Source organism: Micrasema longulum, unplaced genomic scaffold (assembly GCF_059751315.1).
Source record: "Micrasema longulum isolate JH-2025_06_02 unplaced genomic scaffold, ASM5975131v1 h1tg001050l, whole genome shotgun sequence".
In the NCBI taxonomy this organism is placed as follows: Eukaryota; Metazoa; Arthropoda; class Insecta; order Trichoptera; family Brachycentridae; genus Micrasema; species Micrasema longulum.
The window spans coordinates 504,569-520,942 of NW_028278238.1; the positions used below are offsets into that span (position 1 = coordinate 504,569).

The 16,374-nt window shown below is 30.6% G+C and overlaps 1 protein-coding gene across 1 annotated transcript in view; it reads left to right on the top strand.

Moving 5' to 3' along the window:
* Positions 1–16,374, top strand: part of LOC148277325 (ATP-binding cassette sub-family G member 4) — a 65,435-nt gene that overhangs the window by 17,023 nt on the left and 32,038 nt on the right. Inside the window, exon 2 of the mRNA XM_088233021.1 lies at positions 7,764–8,078. Coding sequence (XP_088089147.1) covers positions 7,967–8,078 — 112 coding nt within the window. The 5' untranslated portion in view covers positions 7,764–7,966. The remainder of the gene's footprint in view (positions 1–7,763; positions 8,079–16,374) is intronic.

The following is a 16,374-nucleotide window of genomic DNA, read 5'->3' on the forward strand; positions in this document are numbered from 1 at the left end:
AAAAAAACATTTTAAAATTACTTATCAAAGTCACTGAATATCACTATTAAACGCGCACATTTTTGAAACTATATATATATACACGTATTCAATTAGTGTTTTTTTCTCAACAGACCATCAAACTAAGCCAAATTTTTTTTTGTTACATTTTATGAAATTTGGAATTACTCATCTATTAACGTCATTAGTTCTAGTCGTTGAGTTCTGCTGATTGTTAAATTGGCTTTCTGGAAACCGAAAACCTATTACAACACCATTATAAGTTAATTCGGAAGAACTTGTGACGTAGTCCAAAGTAGTTCATTTTTATTAGTTTTTTCATACATTTTCGAGATACTTCACCGTATTATTAAATGCTCTTATTTTTTACCACGTGTAGGAAAACATTTTTTGCAATCAATTTCCCATACGATTGAACTTCATCATTTAGGAAACAAAAAATATTTTTTTTTCATTTTACAACTGACGGAAATCAAACCCGCGACGCCTGTTTCACGGTTAGCCGCCTAATCAATTGCGCCACGACGCCTGTCTGAAGTTAAAAACAGGAGTATTATTAAAATTATTAAACTCTATAATATTTCATAGTCCTTAGATTGGCGCCTGAAATTTCATATTACAAAAAAATAATCAATATTCGCTGCGGCTGGTATATCAATGCAGTGCTCTATGTACCATTAGTGCGAAAAGAGAATAATGCGTAATATAATAATCAAGACTGAAAGGTCACTATCTAAAAATTTGAGTTTTTTCTTTCTCGTTCTTTTTTCTTTACCATCCCCCCTCCTTGCTTCATGGTAAAATGTAGATTATTAGTTTGTTTTCGTTTCAAATTTCGTATAAAATAATAAGATTGTTCAATTGTTAGTACATCTAGAATATGTCCATATACTTTTTATTTTCTCAACGAAGTAGGCAGGAAAAAAATTCCGTAACGCAATATACCCGCCCTTTTATGTATTTAAAATGTATATGTATGTAAGGTGTAAAATAAATCAATAAATAATAACGGAAAATGAGTTTAGCACAACATAGGCAGCTTCATAGTCCGTCAGCGTCGGACAGACATTTCCCCGGAATGGAACGTGGGAAGGCGTACAGAGTACAGAGGTGCTATCGCAATGCAATACTAATCGCATGTTTGAGTAAAGTGTGTATGGCTAGGCACTGAGCATTTACGCCATTTACCCTAGTAATATGGACCTAATAATGTACACACTGCATTTAGCAATTTGCGATTAAGTCAACGACCGAGACCAGGCATATATAATTACCCTTTTGCATTGAAATATTTTGTACACGCCCACATAGTATCGGCATCGTTAGTCCCTTTTGGAACACGCAACGCAGCGTGAGTAAATGAGGTCAGATTTCACAGTAAAAGCACTCGGAGTCGATCCATTTTCGGACCTAAAAAACTTTTTTTTTGTGAACGGTTAAGTATGTATTTTATTTTATAAACATAAGCGGCAAATCTGCCTTTTACAAACATTTATAATATTAACATATTTGGCATAATAAATATATATTTTTTTAAAACATAAATTTCCTTATACCCAAGATTTATAAAAAAAAAATTATACAAGATTTATATTTAAAAAATTAACCTAAAAATTATACAGCATATTTAGTAGAAAGATCAAATAATAAAACATTCTACAGTAAAACAACAATAAAATCATAAGTACTGTTTCACACAGCTAGGCAAAGTGAACAAAAATCTGTATATATGTATTATGAAATGCATGAATAAATAAATATAATTACCATTCACCATCTTTGAAAAAGTTCAAAGGGTTTGTTCTATAGGAACAATACCCTACACAAAATATATCAGATACGTGGAAATAACTATTACCGAGTTCATGAAGTCTATTTAATACGGCATTACAAGTATACACTGTCCGTGAATTGTTTCTACAAAACGGTGGCACCTGTCTTCCAATGGGAAGTATTATTGATATTTATCTGCAATTTTATTTACAAAGTTAAATTAAGTTTTCTGTATGACAAATTATCATCATCCTCATCATTTCCTTTCCGCACCTAATGGTGCATAGGACACTGCATTGGTACAGAAATCGCAGTGTATCTTGATCATTTTTGTTACATGAAGATAAGTTCAGTCTTACGCTTCAGGTACCAGTCCAGGGACTACGAAATATTCTAGTGTTAAAACACCCTTTTAAATAAGTTTTTAAGGTCAACCATGTCGGGAATCGAACCCGACACCTCTCACATGGTAGGCAAACGCGCTGGTTATTACACTTCAAGGCAAACCAGTATGACAAATTGAATACGTATAAAAAAATCTAAATATGTTAAGTTACAGGTTCGAAAATAACTTAAATTTTCAATGTAAATAAATTTTACTTTATACCGTCTAGATTTGTACCGTCTAGATATGTACCGTCTAGATATGTACCGATGAAGATAGCGTTTATAATCACAGCCCAGTACATGCACTTTCTGTGCCCAGTCGGATAAAGAATACTGATCTATGTGTGAAATACAAATAGGACCGGACGAGTGTTTTCGACTCAATGGCTGTTTTCGGTAAAAATCGAGTTGATATAAGTCCGCCTCGTTGTATAGTGGTTGACGCGATCGCCTGTCATTTTTGAGGTCATGGGTTCAATTCCTGGCAGGGTGGATGTAAAATCAACAACATTTTGAGTATATTAAACTGTTTGTAGACAGGCTGGATTTCCTCCCTAGAGAGTTATTAAGATCTACATTTGTTGCAACAGAGAGGGAAATCATTTTTAAGAAAGGAATATGGAATATGGCTTATTACATTTACAGGCATCCACATACCTTTCTCAAAAATATTTTCCCTCTCTGTTGCAACAAATTTAGATGGTAAAAAATAATTTGTAATTACTTTTCTTCTTCTTCTTCTTCTTCTTCACGTGTCATGTCGGGTCCCCCCTGACGTTGACGATCACTTGGGAGAAAGCTTTCCTATCCTGAGCAGTGCGAAACAGCTCCTCCACAGTTTTAATCCTGGTCCATGCTCGGATGCTTCGAAGTCAGGAAAGCGGTTTTCTTCCGACTTCTCTACGTCCCTCGATCTTCCCCTCCATGACAAGCTGAAGTATGGCATATTTATCACCTTTCAACACATGACCAAAATATGAAATCTTACGGAGCTTAACAGTGGTGAATCTATTAGTCTATTAGTATTGGCTCTACGTAATACTTCATTGTTGGATATCATATCGGTCCAAGATATTCTACAATGGATCCACATTTCAAATGCTTCAAGTAATTACTATTGATTTAATTAAATATTACTTTGTCGATGTTGCGCGGTTACGCGTATCCGATAAGTAATTGATAAAAGCTTTATTAACTATCATTAACGTAGAAATGTTTTTTTAAAGCATTAAGGATAATTATTGTGCTCGAGGAAAATGTTAAAGTGATTTTAATAAGGTCTGAGGTCCCTATTAACTATCAACTTGCCCCGATATAATAAGCTCGCGGCCTCGAGCAATCGCTTGTTTGTTCCTACATTGTATGTAAACTAATTGATTGATTAGCTAGCTACCACGAGTGAATTCTATGAAAAAACATGATGGGTATTTATTTATTTTTTAAATCTTGAAGTAGCGCACTCACCAACATATTTTTATGGTACTCTAATAATAACATTGCATATACGTCTATTTTTTTTTTATTTCTTCGATTTTTTTCCCAAACCGTAATATTTTTTTAAATTCATATTAAGATATATTTTACAAAAAAAATGTATCCCTAACTCCATGAGGCCAAGAGCCCTGTGTTAAGTTGGGATACAACATAATAGAAAGTAGAAGCATGCATATTATTAAAGAATACTACAAATAAAAATGATTGCATTGGCGGCCTCCGTGATGTAGTGGTCAAGACGCTTGACTAACGCACGGAAGGTTCCGGGTTCGATTCCCGGTGAGAAAACAAAAATTAAAATGTGATTTTTCTCAAGCCTGGGTGTTCTGTGCTGTAGTTCACCACTGTAATTGGGCCTCCTGGCCTGTTGTGGTGCAAAAAAAAAAAAAAAAAGCAACATAAATTATAATAAACATCTGGACAAGAGTCTTTGTAGCAACAACAACAACAAACCATCACGCCGTTTCCCCGTAGGGGTAGGCAGAGAGGATAGAACGCCATAACACTCTATCTTGGCATACAGACCTCGCTTCCTCTACATTCATACATCTTCTCATGCACGCACGCCGATTATTCCTACTTTTGACATATCCATCTTCAAGTATTTGATGGACTTGCTCGTGCCATGTATTTCTCGGTCTTCCTCGTTTTCTGCATCCATCAACATTTGAATCGTAGATTTAGCCGTTCTTTCGCTGTCCATTCGCTCTACATGTCCAAACCAACGCAGCACCCCTTTCTTGATTCTGTCAATAATGCATGTCTCAGCCTTACACACTTCACGGATCTCGACATTTGTGCACCTATCATACATCGTTTTACCACACATTCGCCTGATGGATCGCATTTCGACAGCATTCAACCTACTTTCATCATAACTTTTCCAGTTCCATACTTCGCTCCCATTCATTAGAATTGGAACTAGAACTCCGTTGTGAACTGCTAGTTTAGCCTCCTGCGATAAACATTTGTTTGCCAAAGTAGGTTTTAGTGCACCGTTCACCCTGTTCCCGGCACTCACCCTCCTTTCAATATCTTTCTCGGCCTTTCCGTCCCTAGTAAACATACTTCCCAGGTACACAAATTCTTCTACCTGATTCAGAATATCTCCGTTCACGCTGATCTCACATTTAGTTATATTTCGTCCCTTTCAAAAACCATCACTTTCGATTTATCAACATTCATAAGCAAATCGCTTTTCTTGCATACCTCGTAGACTTTTGTTACCAAGAATTGAAGGTCTTCTTTGCTGCTAGCAAGAAGCACGGCATCATCCGCATACAGAAGACAGTTAACAGTTATACCACTCATTTTTGCTCCCATTCTTAAATCTTTCAGTTCTTTCATACAGTTATCGATGTATATGTTGAACAACCATGGTGACATTACACATCCCTCTCTTTGTCGCAAGAAGCAAAATTAGCAGTTCACAATGATTCCTGGTCGTTGACCCGACCCTGATGTATGGAAGCGAAGTATGGACTTACAGTAAGGAAAAACAGGGATAAAAGTTGCAGGAATGCTGTCGAAATGCTATATCTCAGGCGAATGTGTGGTAAAACTAGGTTCGATAGATGCACGAATGTTGAGATCCGTACATTTTGTAAAACTGAGATAAGCGTTATCGACAAAATCAAGAAAGGAGATCTGGGCTGGTTTGGACAAGTAGAGCGAATGGACAGCTAAAAAACGGCCAAGAGTATTGACAATGTGAATGTTGATGGATGTAGAAATAGAGGAAGACCAAGAAAGACATGGCATAACCAAATCCAAAAAATACTTAAAGATGGATATGTTAAAAGTCGGAATAATCGGCGCACGTGCATAAGAAGATGTATGAATGTAGAAGAAGCTAGATCTGTATGCAAAGATGTATGATGTGGCGTTCTATCCTCTCTGCCTACCCTTACGGAGAAACGGCGTGATGATTTGATGTTTTTTTTTTTTTTTTTAATTTAAATTTTATTGATAAACCCTTACGGGTTACATACATTTAACAAAATGTTTTCACTTTTAAAATTCACATTCTACTGTTAATAATAATATTTTTAACATATTTTGTAAAGGTTGCCTGAGTCTTTTGTTTAGTTTTGTCTGGTAGTTTATTGTATAATTTCAGTCCATGGTTTATAAGTCTCGATTGTCGTTTTCTCGTTTTAAAAGATTGAATATGATATTTTTCTGATATTCTCGTATTGTGTTCATGTTTACTACAATTTTTTTCAAGTTTTAATTCTTCGTCTACAATTACATCAGTGGCTAATTTAAGAATAAATTTTAAATATTCTAGTTTAAAGAGTTCAGTTACGTTTAATTGTTTAGTATGTTCAAAAAGTTCTTTAGTTGTTGTGGTTGTTGTTGTTGCTGTTGTTGTTATAAATCTATGAAATGTCTCGCAGCAGTCTCCTGCAACGGTCTCTTCCCTTGGACAAAATCCAAACTTGTACACTTCTCCTGAAAATGGCTTTCGTTTTGGAGAACTGAATATGTTCGTCCAGGACATTGAATACTCTTGAGGCCACAAAAGGGAAATTTCTCTGAGCGAAAGTAGAATTCTAAAATAAAACCGAATGGTCAAAAATAGTTTTGCTTTTTTGACGAATTGTTTCTATAATAGGAGCTAGGATCATCCAAAAAAGCGCCAAATTGTATCTGCCCTCCTCGGACGCACGGTTTATAAATATGACGTCCAGTTATCTTTTTCACACAATACTGGGGAGGCATCTGCGAGAGAGTGATAGTAAAATTATGTTCATAAACCCATTTGTCAAACTTTTTCGACACCGCCAACCCTCTTAAAGAATTTTGGTAAAATCTTAACTCGATATCTCCCGGCCCGCGGGCCTGGGCTTGGCCACATGTGGTTTAAAGCAGCGTTTCCCAACCGCCGGTCCGCGGAACCGCCGCGTAATCTCAACGGTACCGCTCCGTTGAGATTTTCTGCCGGTCCGCAGAAGTACTTGTCGCTCATATTTAAATTCCTGTACTAAAAAACGTCATTCGTTACTTTTATACCTGTTATAATATAATATCAAAAACCAATAAATAAAATACTATACAATTAAAGTTTCTGTACTGTGTTACCGTTCCACATTTTTTTTCTCTTTTTTCACCGGTCCGCAGGCTTAAAAAGGTCGGGAAACCCTGGCTTAAAACATCTTCTTAAGATTAAAACTATAATCACGTGCTTATGTAAATAATAATTATTGTTAGTAATAAAAACACGATAATTAAAATTACTTTTGTATGTATCTAGGTTTTGTTGGGTAGGTTACCTTGTATTTAATATTTCTAATTTACTTTCAGATGTAATATTTTATAGTACGTTACCATCGTCTAAAAGTACAAAAAGGATTCATACATTTTTTATACAAAATATAAACTTGATTAAAATACGAAATTGAATTAAAGAATTATTATGTAATTTTAACTGTTATAATCAGGGCCCTGATAACTATAAGTTGTAAACAGAATTATCTTCAATTTTCTATGCGAAAATGTGTATATTTTTATAAGTTTTTATGTAAAACGTGTTAAGTTACATATAACCGACGAAGATACTTAAAAATTTTATACAAATATTCACTTTTCAATTATTTTTTTTAAATTAAAAAAAATATATATAAATAATTTAATTTAAAACCGTTTAATGGTGAATATTTCCAAGAGTGTTAATTAGCCACTTAAACCAGCCAACGACAGGTCATACGCCCTGTAAATGCCTAGACTTCCATATTTCTTTCTCTAAAATGTTATCCATCTCTGTTGTAATTTGTGTATTAGAGAGAACTTTTTTTTCCCAGTTTTTGTTACTAAAGAAAAGCTATAAAAAAAACAAAAAAATCCACTGAAATATTAGAGAGCTGAATCATTCAAAATACATACTTATAATTTATTTATTTTTTCTGAGAAATCAATCGATAGTAAATTTAAGATTTCTAATTTGCATTTCCACAAAATAATGGCGCTTGCAAATTTTATCCTTAAAAAAACCTATCTTTGTAGTATCTATTTTTTTAAAGTCACATTTTCATTATTTTTCATTTGTTTACAATGCATATATTTATTAGCATATTTAACAGGAAACGTTGTTCTTATTTTGCTTTCAGAAAAAATCACGTAATACTTAAACCTACATATTAATAGTAAAAACATTCAAAGATGCTGTTTGAATTTGAAAGTTAAGAAAATAAACCATTTTTGTGACATAAGATTTATTATGGTAACGAACAGTGTACTCTAGTATTATTTTGTGGCGTGTGTTGCCGGACGGTAAAGTGTAGTGTGCAGTGGCAGTGTTGTCATAAAAAAAATGGCTGTACAAAGTGAGGTGTATATTAGAAGATTAACGCATCTTCCTCAGAGACCACCCATTGATATTGAGTTCCAGGATCTGACGTACTCTGTTCCAGTTGGTCGAAAAGGTAATTCATTATTTTATAAATCAGTAAAAACAAAATATGTCATTATTTGGCTTAATCAAAAATGAAGAAAAGGTTAGGTTAGATTTGGTTTTACTTATGTACACAGATTGAATATGAAATTATGAAATATGAGTATGTAGTCATGCAGATATGTTTTGTAAAAAACCCTATAAAATAAATTCGCCGAGTGACGAGAGGCCTTTATCATATTTATCATTTCTTTTAATATTTCTTTATCTTTGACTCTTTTTTATTACTCTTGTGATAATTGTATTTTTTTTAAATTTTACCAATAAATAAGTAATTTAAAAATACAAAATACACTATAACATAAACGCAACAAAAATTTCATTCGAAACAAATTCAAATAATTAATCTCTATAACATTGTTCTTATGAAATGCATTGAACTGTTTTGGACCTATGGAAAATAAGTGTCTTTGCCCTAGTTTGAATTTATAATTAGTGATTTCAAGTAAACTAAAATAAATGTTGAAGCATGAAAACATATTTTAGACACTGCTGGCAATAGATTTCTCGTAGATTTAAAATTTAAGCTTCCTAAAATAATTGGTTGGAGGAATTAGTTGAATTTTTATGAAGCATCATTTTAAAAATAATTTTTCTAAAGACTTAATATGATTATTATAGGCTCCTCTCCATCCAATTATTCAATTAGAAAGAGAAAACTGTACAAGGGATGGTAAACCAAGAAAAAATAGGTCAAATAATATCTCAATTTGTTATTTTTTTTAAAAAATATGATTTATTCATCTTATAAAAACTAGTGGAGGTATTTTTAGCTTTGTATTATTCTGTTACTTGTTAAAAGCTAAATAATAATATAAATTGTATTAGAACTTTTAAATTTTTTTACATAAATATCACACTTAACATTTATATTACCTTAACATCTTGTATCTCGGAGCCGTGTAAACACGTGATTATATGAACAGGCGTTGTGTCCCGGTCCCGTGTTTTCACGTGGATTACCAGCTGTCTAAAAAAGTGCATTATATTGACATCCAGTGATTTTTATTAGTACTTTTTCGCAGCCGGTAAACTACGTGAAAACACGTGACCGGGACACAATGCAAGATTATTATAACCACGTGTTTACACGGCTCCGGGATACAAAGCACAAAAAATGAGTGATACCGTGTGCAATGTGGCTCTTTATAAAGACCAATGTTGGCAAAACTATCAGACAAAAATGATTAATTTAATTGTTCTAAATAAATATGAGAAGTTTCAATTGATTTAATCCGGTATTTTCACAATTATGACACTTTTAAGAAACCCTCACAAAGCATGAAGTTTCACAAAAATGGGCCGGGCACAGGGTAAATTCTATGTGTATTCAGCCGGTATTTAAAGTGTTAAAAGCAAAAATGACTATCTTGCGCTATTTTTTTTCGAATTCAGGAAATATTATTAATAAAAAATTAAAACTAGATGGCAAAAGTTAATAAACTTTATATTGTGACATTGTTTTTCCTAATACGTGTTAGTTTACTGATAGCGTGGATGTAAATAAAACTGCTCTCCTGTAAAAAATAGTTTTTTGAGTTATGCCGCTATTATGCTCGGGCTGGGGATTGTTATTTGACTCAGGTTATGTTTTTGCTTTATCTCATAAGAAAATGCAATAATTAATTGCAATTATAATTACGTATTCAAATAATAGCACGTCTGTTTTATTAGTGTTAGATGAATAATGTCGGAGGTGGTCTGGTCACACGTAGAATGATGACATAAATGATGAACGTTTATGGACGTGATGACATAATAAAGATCAAAAGATAGTATTTATAAATTAGTCACGGAAACTGTGTCGAATCGTAATTTAGATTAAAGGTAGCCGAACTGAATCCGAGTGGTTATTACAAATGGAATTTTTCTCATGTGTCGTAAGTTTTCTCAGCTAAACGAAACGAGTTACACGGCACCAGCGTGGTCAGATTTTCTAATTATTTATTGTATTGTAGATTTGGTAAAAGTGAAAGAGAATGGCGCCCGTAAATAAGTATGGCGGACCTCAGACATGGGCGTAAGAATTATTTATGAGAGACACACTAAACTCAATATTATGAGATAAAGCCACTTGCATAAAATACATATTTGTTATCTAACAACTTATAAACTTTGATTTGCTTACTATCCGAACACGGTTCATCAGTATTTGAAAGAAATAAATCATTATTTATTTGAGCGTTAATTTAGGATTCAGTTAAATTATTTTTTAAAACTTGAACAAATTAATAGGTACGTTCTTTAGTATTTTAAATTAATAAATCAAGTATTATTGTTATAATATTTTGAATGTAATAAAAACGCCCATTTGCTAGACATAGGCAATCAACGCAACAAAAGAAATAACGTTTTTTTTTTTTTCAATTTCAAGTGTTTGGCAAGTTTACAAAATATTATAAAAAAGAAACAAGAAAAAATTGCGAATCAAAATAATAAAATAAATAAAAAATTAAACAATTGTAAAAATGGAGAAAACTTAATACTAACAACAAGTAAAAAAATAAATAAAAACACAAAAATGTATAAATTGAAAATACACAGGCACATATTATAGATACATTTATATTTTCAAAATACGGTTAATGTTAATATCCTATTTATTTATGATTTATAACAATATTTTATTTAATACTAAGAAGCAATAAAAACTTTTAATAACATTGCATTTTGTATCAACATAAAGAACTTTTAAATTGATTCAAACAAAACTTAAGATCATACAATTGTTATTATTTTATACTTAAATTATTTAAATTTAAACTCTTTTAATTCCATAATTATATAAAATCATGATTTACAACCCTCGCTTGCTCATGTACAGAACACAGAAATTTGTTTAGTCTTCCACCAGTCTGACGATGTCGGCCACGACGAAACCCGGTCAACGGTTAAAATCTATAAATAAAAGTGGAATAAAACCATATACGTATTTTATTATTATAATTAAGATGCAGTTCCAGAAATGACAGTAGAAACATTGAATCTACCTTTAAATTGATTTTAAATGTATCAAGGTTTTCTATTTTTCAGATAATTAATTTATTATACTGTTAAAAACCCCTGTACAATCTATGTGTTTCTCCTCATTTGTAATTTTATGTTTTTTTTATAATCTCTAGGTTGGTTAAATCTTTATTTACTTTTATTTGACTTAATCTCTCAATTATCTTACGAATCATTATTACTACATCATATTTTATTTGTTGTTTTATTGTGAGAAAGCCAATATCTTGATGCATTTTTTCTATTATGGTATAATATAAACTATTCTGTTTTCATTATCAGTTAAAATTATCTAGTCGAATTTCAGATAGATCGAGCGATGCAAAAACAGTTATTTCAACATAATCATTAAAGTTTACAAGACCATTGTAACAAATGAAAAGTGCATACAATTTATGATTCATTGTAAAGAAAATGACTGATATTGCCTGATACCGTTTTATTAAGGCCGACAGATAAAAAATGACCGCTGAGTATTTGCATTGCATCAGGAAATGAAGACATTTTAAAACTGTGTTTAAATTTTAAACAAAATAAAATAACTCTTTTATCAAATAACCAATGTTGCAGGTGTTTGACAAAACATCGTTTTAAAATTCAGCACATTTTATTTCAGAAAATCAAACGTCAAATGTTCAACAAGAGTCTAAAGAATCTTCTTTCTCTAAGTGATTTCTAATAATTTATAGCATTAATGTGTATCTTCGGTATCTTCATACATTAGTTCTTTCATTATAAGACTTACATTTCTTTAAAATCAATGGTCATGATCAATAACTGGATACGAATATTAAAATGTAATTTCATCAAATTTTGGATTTGCATCCGTCTGCCCCTTAGGTACAAAATTTAGCTTAGTAAAGTTTTGTGCAACTAACTCTTTCGGTTTTCAATAAAATAATTTTAAAAATCAAATTTATTTTAACATATTACAAAAGAGATGAAGAACATTTTAGAGAAGGTAATATAGAAGTCTAGGCATCTACAGGGCTTATGACCTGTCATTGGCAGATTTAAGTGGCCACTTTACACACTGTGTAACATTTACCATTCTGCCCATATTTGAACATTCGTATTCCTTCAGTTCGTTCATCTGTTGATGTTTGTGAAGTAAAAGACCTGAAACCTTTATTTATGAGGGTGAGATTTATCTGATTCTATTCTCTAAAATGTTCTTTAACTCTGTTGTAACAGCTCCCTAGGAAGTTGAATCTAGTCTGCAAAAATTTGGACAAACTCAAAATATTGTTGAAATTTATTTATTTATTTATTCCAGTATCTACTCGAATTTTAAAGCAGCGAGTTTTTTTAATTACTAATATCTCTAAGTACTTCTTTATTTTTTCAACTCATGTAAATAGTCGGAATCATACAGAAAAATTCGTTTTTAGTTTGACAACTAGTTTCTGGTCGGTTTGTTTCGGATCGAATTTCTGCATTAATGATTTTAAACTCAAGTGTTCATCAATAATAATTGAATTGTGCTCACGTAGAAAGGTATACGTGATTTCATTTTTTTAGCGTAATGAGAAACTTCACGCGGTAGAAATTGGAGCATTAAATTATTAGGCAAAGTTTCTTGAAAATATAAGAAAAAAATATTTACATAAAAACGAACTACTTTGAACGACGTCACCACTTCATATGAATAAACCAACGATAAGAGAGTTGTACATTATTTCTGGTTTACAGTACGATAACGGACCAGTCGGCAGAACTGACCGAGAAGAAGCGGAACTAGCGACGTCACACGCGGAGTAATTTCAGAGGGACAAAACTTTAAAAAATCATGGCGCTTATAATACGATACATAAAAATAATTTGAAATTTTTTTGACTTGATTTAATAGTCTATTAAGAAATAAATAAAAAAATACTGAATTTCGTAATTCAACATAAACTTTTTGGCAAAGCTCCATTTTAAAAATTTCATTGTTTTTTTAAATGGTTATTTGACAAAGTGACTATTGTCAATGATATCTCCTTGATTTATATACCATTTGACGTGTTTTCTAAATTACAAAAGACGAACTGAACCCGGTAATGTTTTACTATTGCTAAATATGAGTACATTCTTGAATATATCTTAAATGAACACAGTCGAAAGTTTAATATCAATTATTATATTTAGCGTACTTGTTGTACCTAGGTACTTGTTTTCAGATTGAATTCCAGAACTTAAAATATTTTTTTTTTTTTTTTTTTATTCGATTTAATAGCATAATTATACATTTTTACAATTTAAAAAAAATTTCACTTGTTATATTTTTACTAAAACTAAAATCCCACCAAGCCACTTTTTGTAGTATTCATTTTCAAATATAGAATTTAAGTAGGTATCTAGGTATTTTTAAATGTTCGAATTCCAAAACATAAAATAATGAAACTTTAAATATATAATTCTTATTGTTAACCTCAAACTTTGATCTTCCAACCAACAAGGGTGTACTGTATGTGGGAATGCGATTTCAAAAAATGTAATAAATGTTAGTTAATATTATTATATCGTTACTGAAAATCCATTAAAAAGAAATAAATTTGTAGACATTATAAGGAATTGAGGTAAAGATCTGATTTGGATCCATAATAAACGAATGTTGTTTGTAAACATTAAAACACTTTTTTTTATACACAAAAAATAACATCTATTCAATTTTTTGTTATGGCATTTTTCTTGGCAAATGGAACCCTGGTGAGCGATAAAAAAAACGTTTACGCTCCTAACTTTTTTTCTACCGAATAAATTGAAGATTTTAAGACCTATTAATACGTTTGAACAAAGATCTACATTTCGCTGGAAACCGCATGTAAATCGATCCAGTAGTTATTCAGGCTATCGAGGACACACATACAAACATTGCCTAAGAAAATAAATAAATAAATTTAAGTAATTGCTTAAGAGCGGAATACAAAATATTTTTTACATTCACATGAATTAATTCAAGTCTGTAGGAGTTAAGCTTATTATATCTTTCTCTTATGGTTTTACATCATAAATACCGACATTTACTAACTTAGAAAATTGATCGATAAAATCAATATAAATCAAGTAAAATATTATATGTAACCAATGAGAGTCCTCATAACCTACTCTATTTTAATAGTTTAACTGCATCAACAAATTCATCGCATCATTAATAAACTCAACAAGATAATTTGCTATTACGAGTCGTGGTTCGTGTTAATAAATTTTATATCCTGTAATTATTTTCATGACTAAAAATTGTGTTGCTTTTAATTGAAAAAAATCTCTTATTGTTTTTATGTATATTTCATTTTTACTTTTTATGTTTATTCATTTACATATGTTTTTTTTTTCTTTTTAAAACTAGTATTTTAACCGTATCTTATTTAAAAAAAAATATAAATGGTATATTCTGTAATTTATTTTTGTTCTTCAATTTTTATTATTATCGGTATGTTTTCCAATTTATATTTTTGTTTAATTTCTTAATTACTCATTTTACATATTATAATGTGTATTTGTGGTTCAATTTTTATTATTATCGGTATGTTTTATAATTTATAATAATTGTGTCTCATTTATTTACTATTAATGGCATATTTTCTAATCTATTTTTATGATTCAATTTTTATTATTATTACTTGCATGTTTTCTAATTTAAATTTATATTGATTTTTTATAATGTTATTATTATTCTTTGAATTTATTAAGCATCATTTAATGAAATAAAAAATAAAAAAAACACATGAATAAAATAAGGTCCTTCCTAAACACAGGAATTTCCTAGCTAGTCGGGACCTGAAACAAATAAACTCTGTACATTTTAAAACTGTGAAATACTAAATAAATAAATAAATAAATAAAAAATACATGTTAGATTGCTACAAAAAAATATTTTATTATATTTTGGATAAGGGAAATGATAGAGGAAGTCAAATAAAGACAAATACATGTATAGATAAAGACGACATAATAAGTATATGTATATTACTCATTATCTTATAATAAATTATTATTAAGTGCGTAACTAATGAGATTAAAGACCTTTATCAAACTTGTACATTCCTTATTTAACATCCGACTGCTTTTCCGCATAATACTTATTTACAATGCAATTATTTATCGAATCATTTCAATTTTCCAATCAGAAGTGCAATGTGCATTATAAAAACAAATCGAGGATGCCCCTGCTCGGAATGAGGTGCAAAAGCTATTTATTTGCTAACAAAAAGTATTAATTTTACTTTATATTGTAATAAATGTAAAAAAAATTGAAGATATTTTTCAAAACATTCGAGATTTTGTTTTCAAAGAATTGTTTTTATTTTAATTTTTTAATTTAAATAACGAATTTATCACTTGAACTATAGAAACAAAATACAAATCGTAAAATAGTTCATGTTTCTTTTAAAAATAAAACATAATATAGTGTTTATGCAAAAAAGACATGTTTTTTAAAAATAAATATTAACATTCTTATGATTTACCAAAACATTTAAATTTTGGCAATTTTTAACAAGTTGTAATTAACCGAGTTGCAGTAGAGCGGGGTGCGAACCTCGGACCTCTGATTACTACACTCCGACACTAGCCACGGGACCACAACCCGATTTTAACATTTTAACATAATATCATAATACGCACATTTTATGAGGTTTAAATAATGAGACCAGATTAGAATATAAATTAGTTATATCAACGGTGGAAAGGCAAAAATTACTAAGCGACATGTAGCCATTACAAAAGAGCCGCTTGAAGTTTTTTTAAATTTATTTATAAAATCTCATATTTGGCATTTTTTATTTAAAATATGTAGGAGTCACGTCAATGGGTAACGATGAAATTTTTTTAATAAGTGAAAAAAAACTTAAATTGGCTTGGCTTGCTTTGTAATTTTTGCGTTTTCACCGTCGATATACACATTTTAATTTCACACTAAACTTCGTTATAAGTTTTAATATGTATGTATATTTTAAAACATAGATATTATCTTAGAATATAAATTTTAATATTCAATTGATTCGCTATCCCCAAAAACAATTTGGTTTTACATGAACCATGTGTAAATAAAAAGTAGTTTAAATATGAATTTTTGCTTTCAAAGGGTACGATCAAAGGTAATACTTAGTGTGACTAGCCTTTGTCAATATTTTTGTATCCATACAACCTTGAAGGCCTTAAAATTCTACACTGTATTAAAACTTCTCTATACGAGTTTAAAACGACTTCACTGGTGTATTGCGAAAAAACTTTACTAAAACTAGAATACCAAATGCTATATTATTACTCTGTTGATT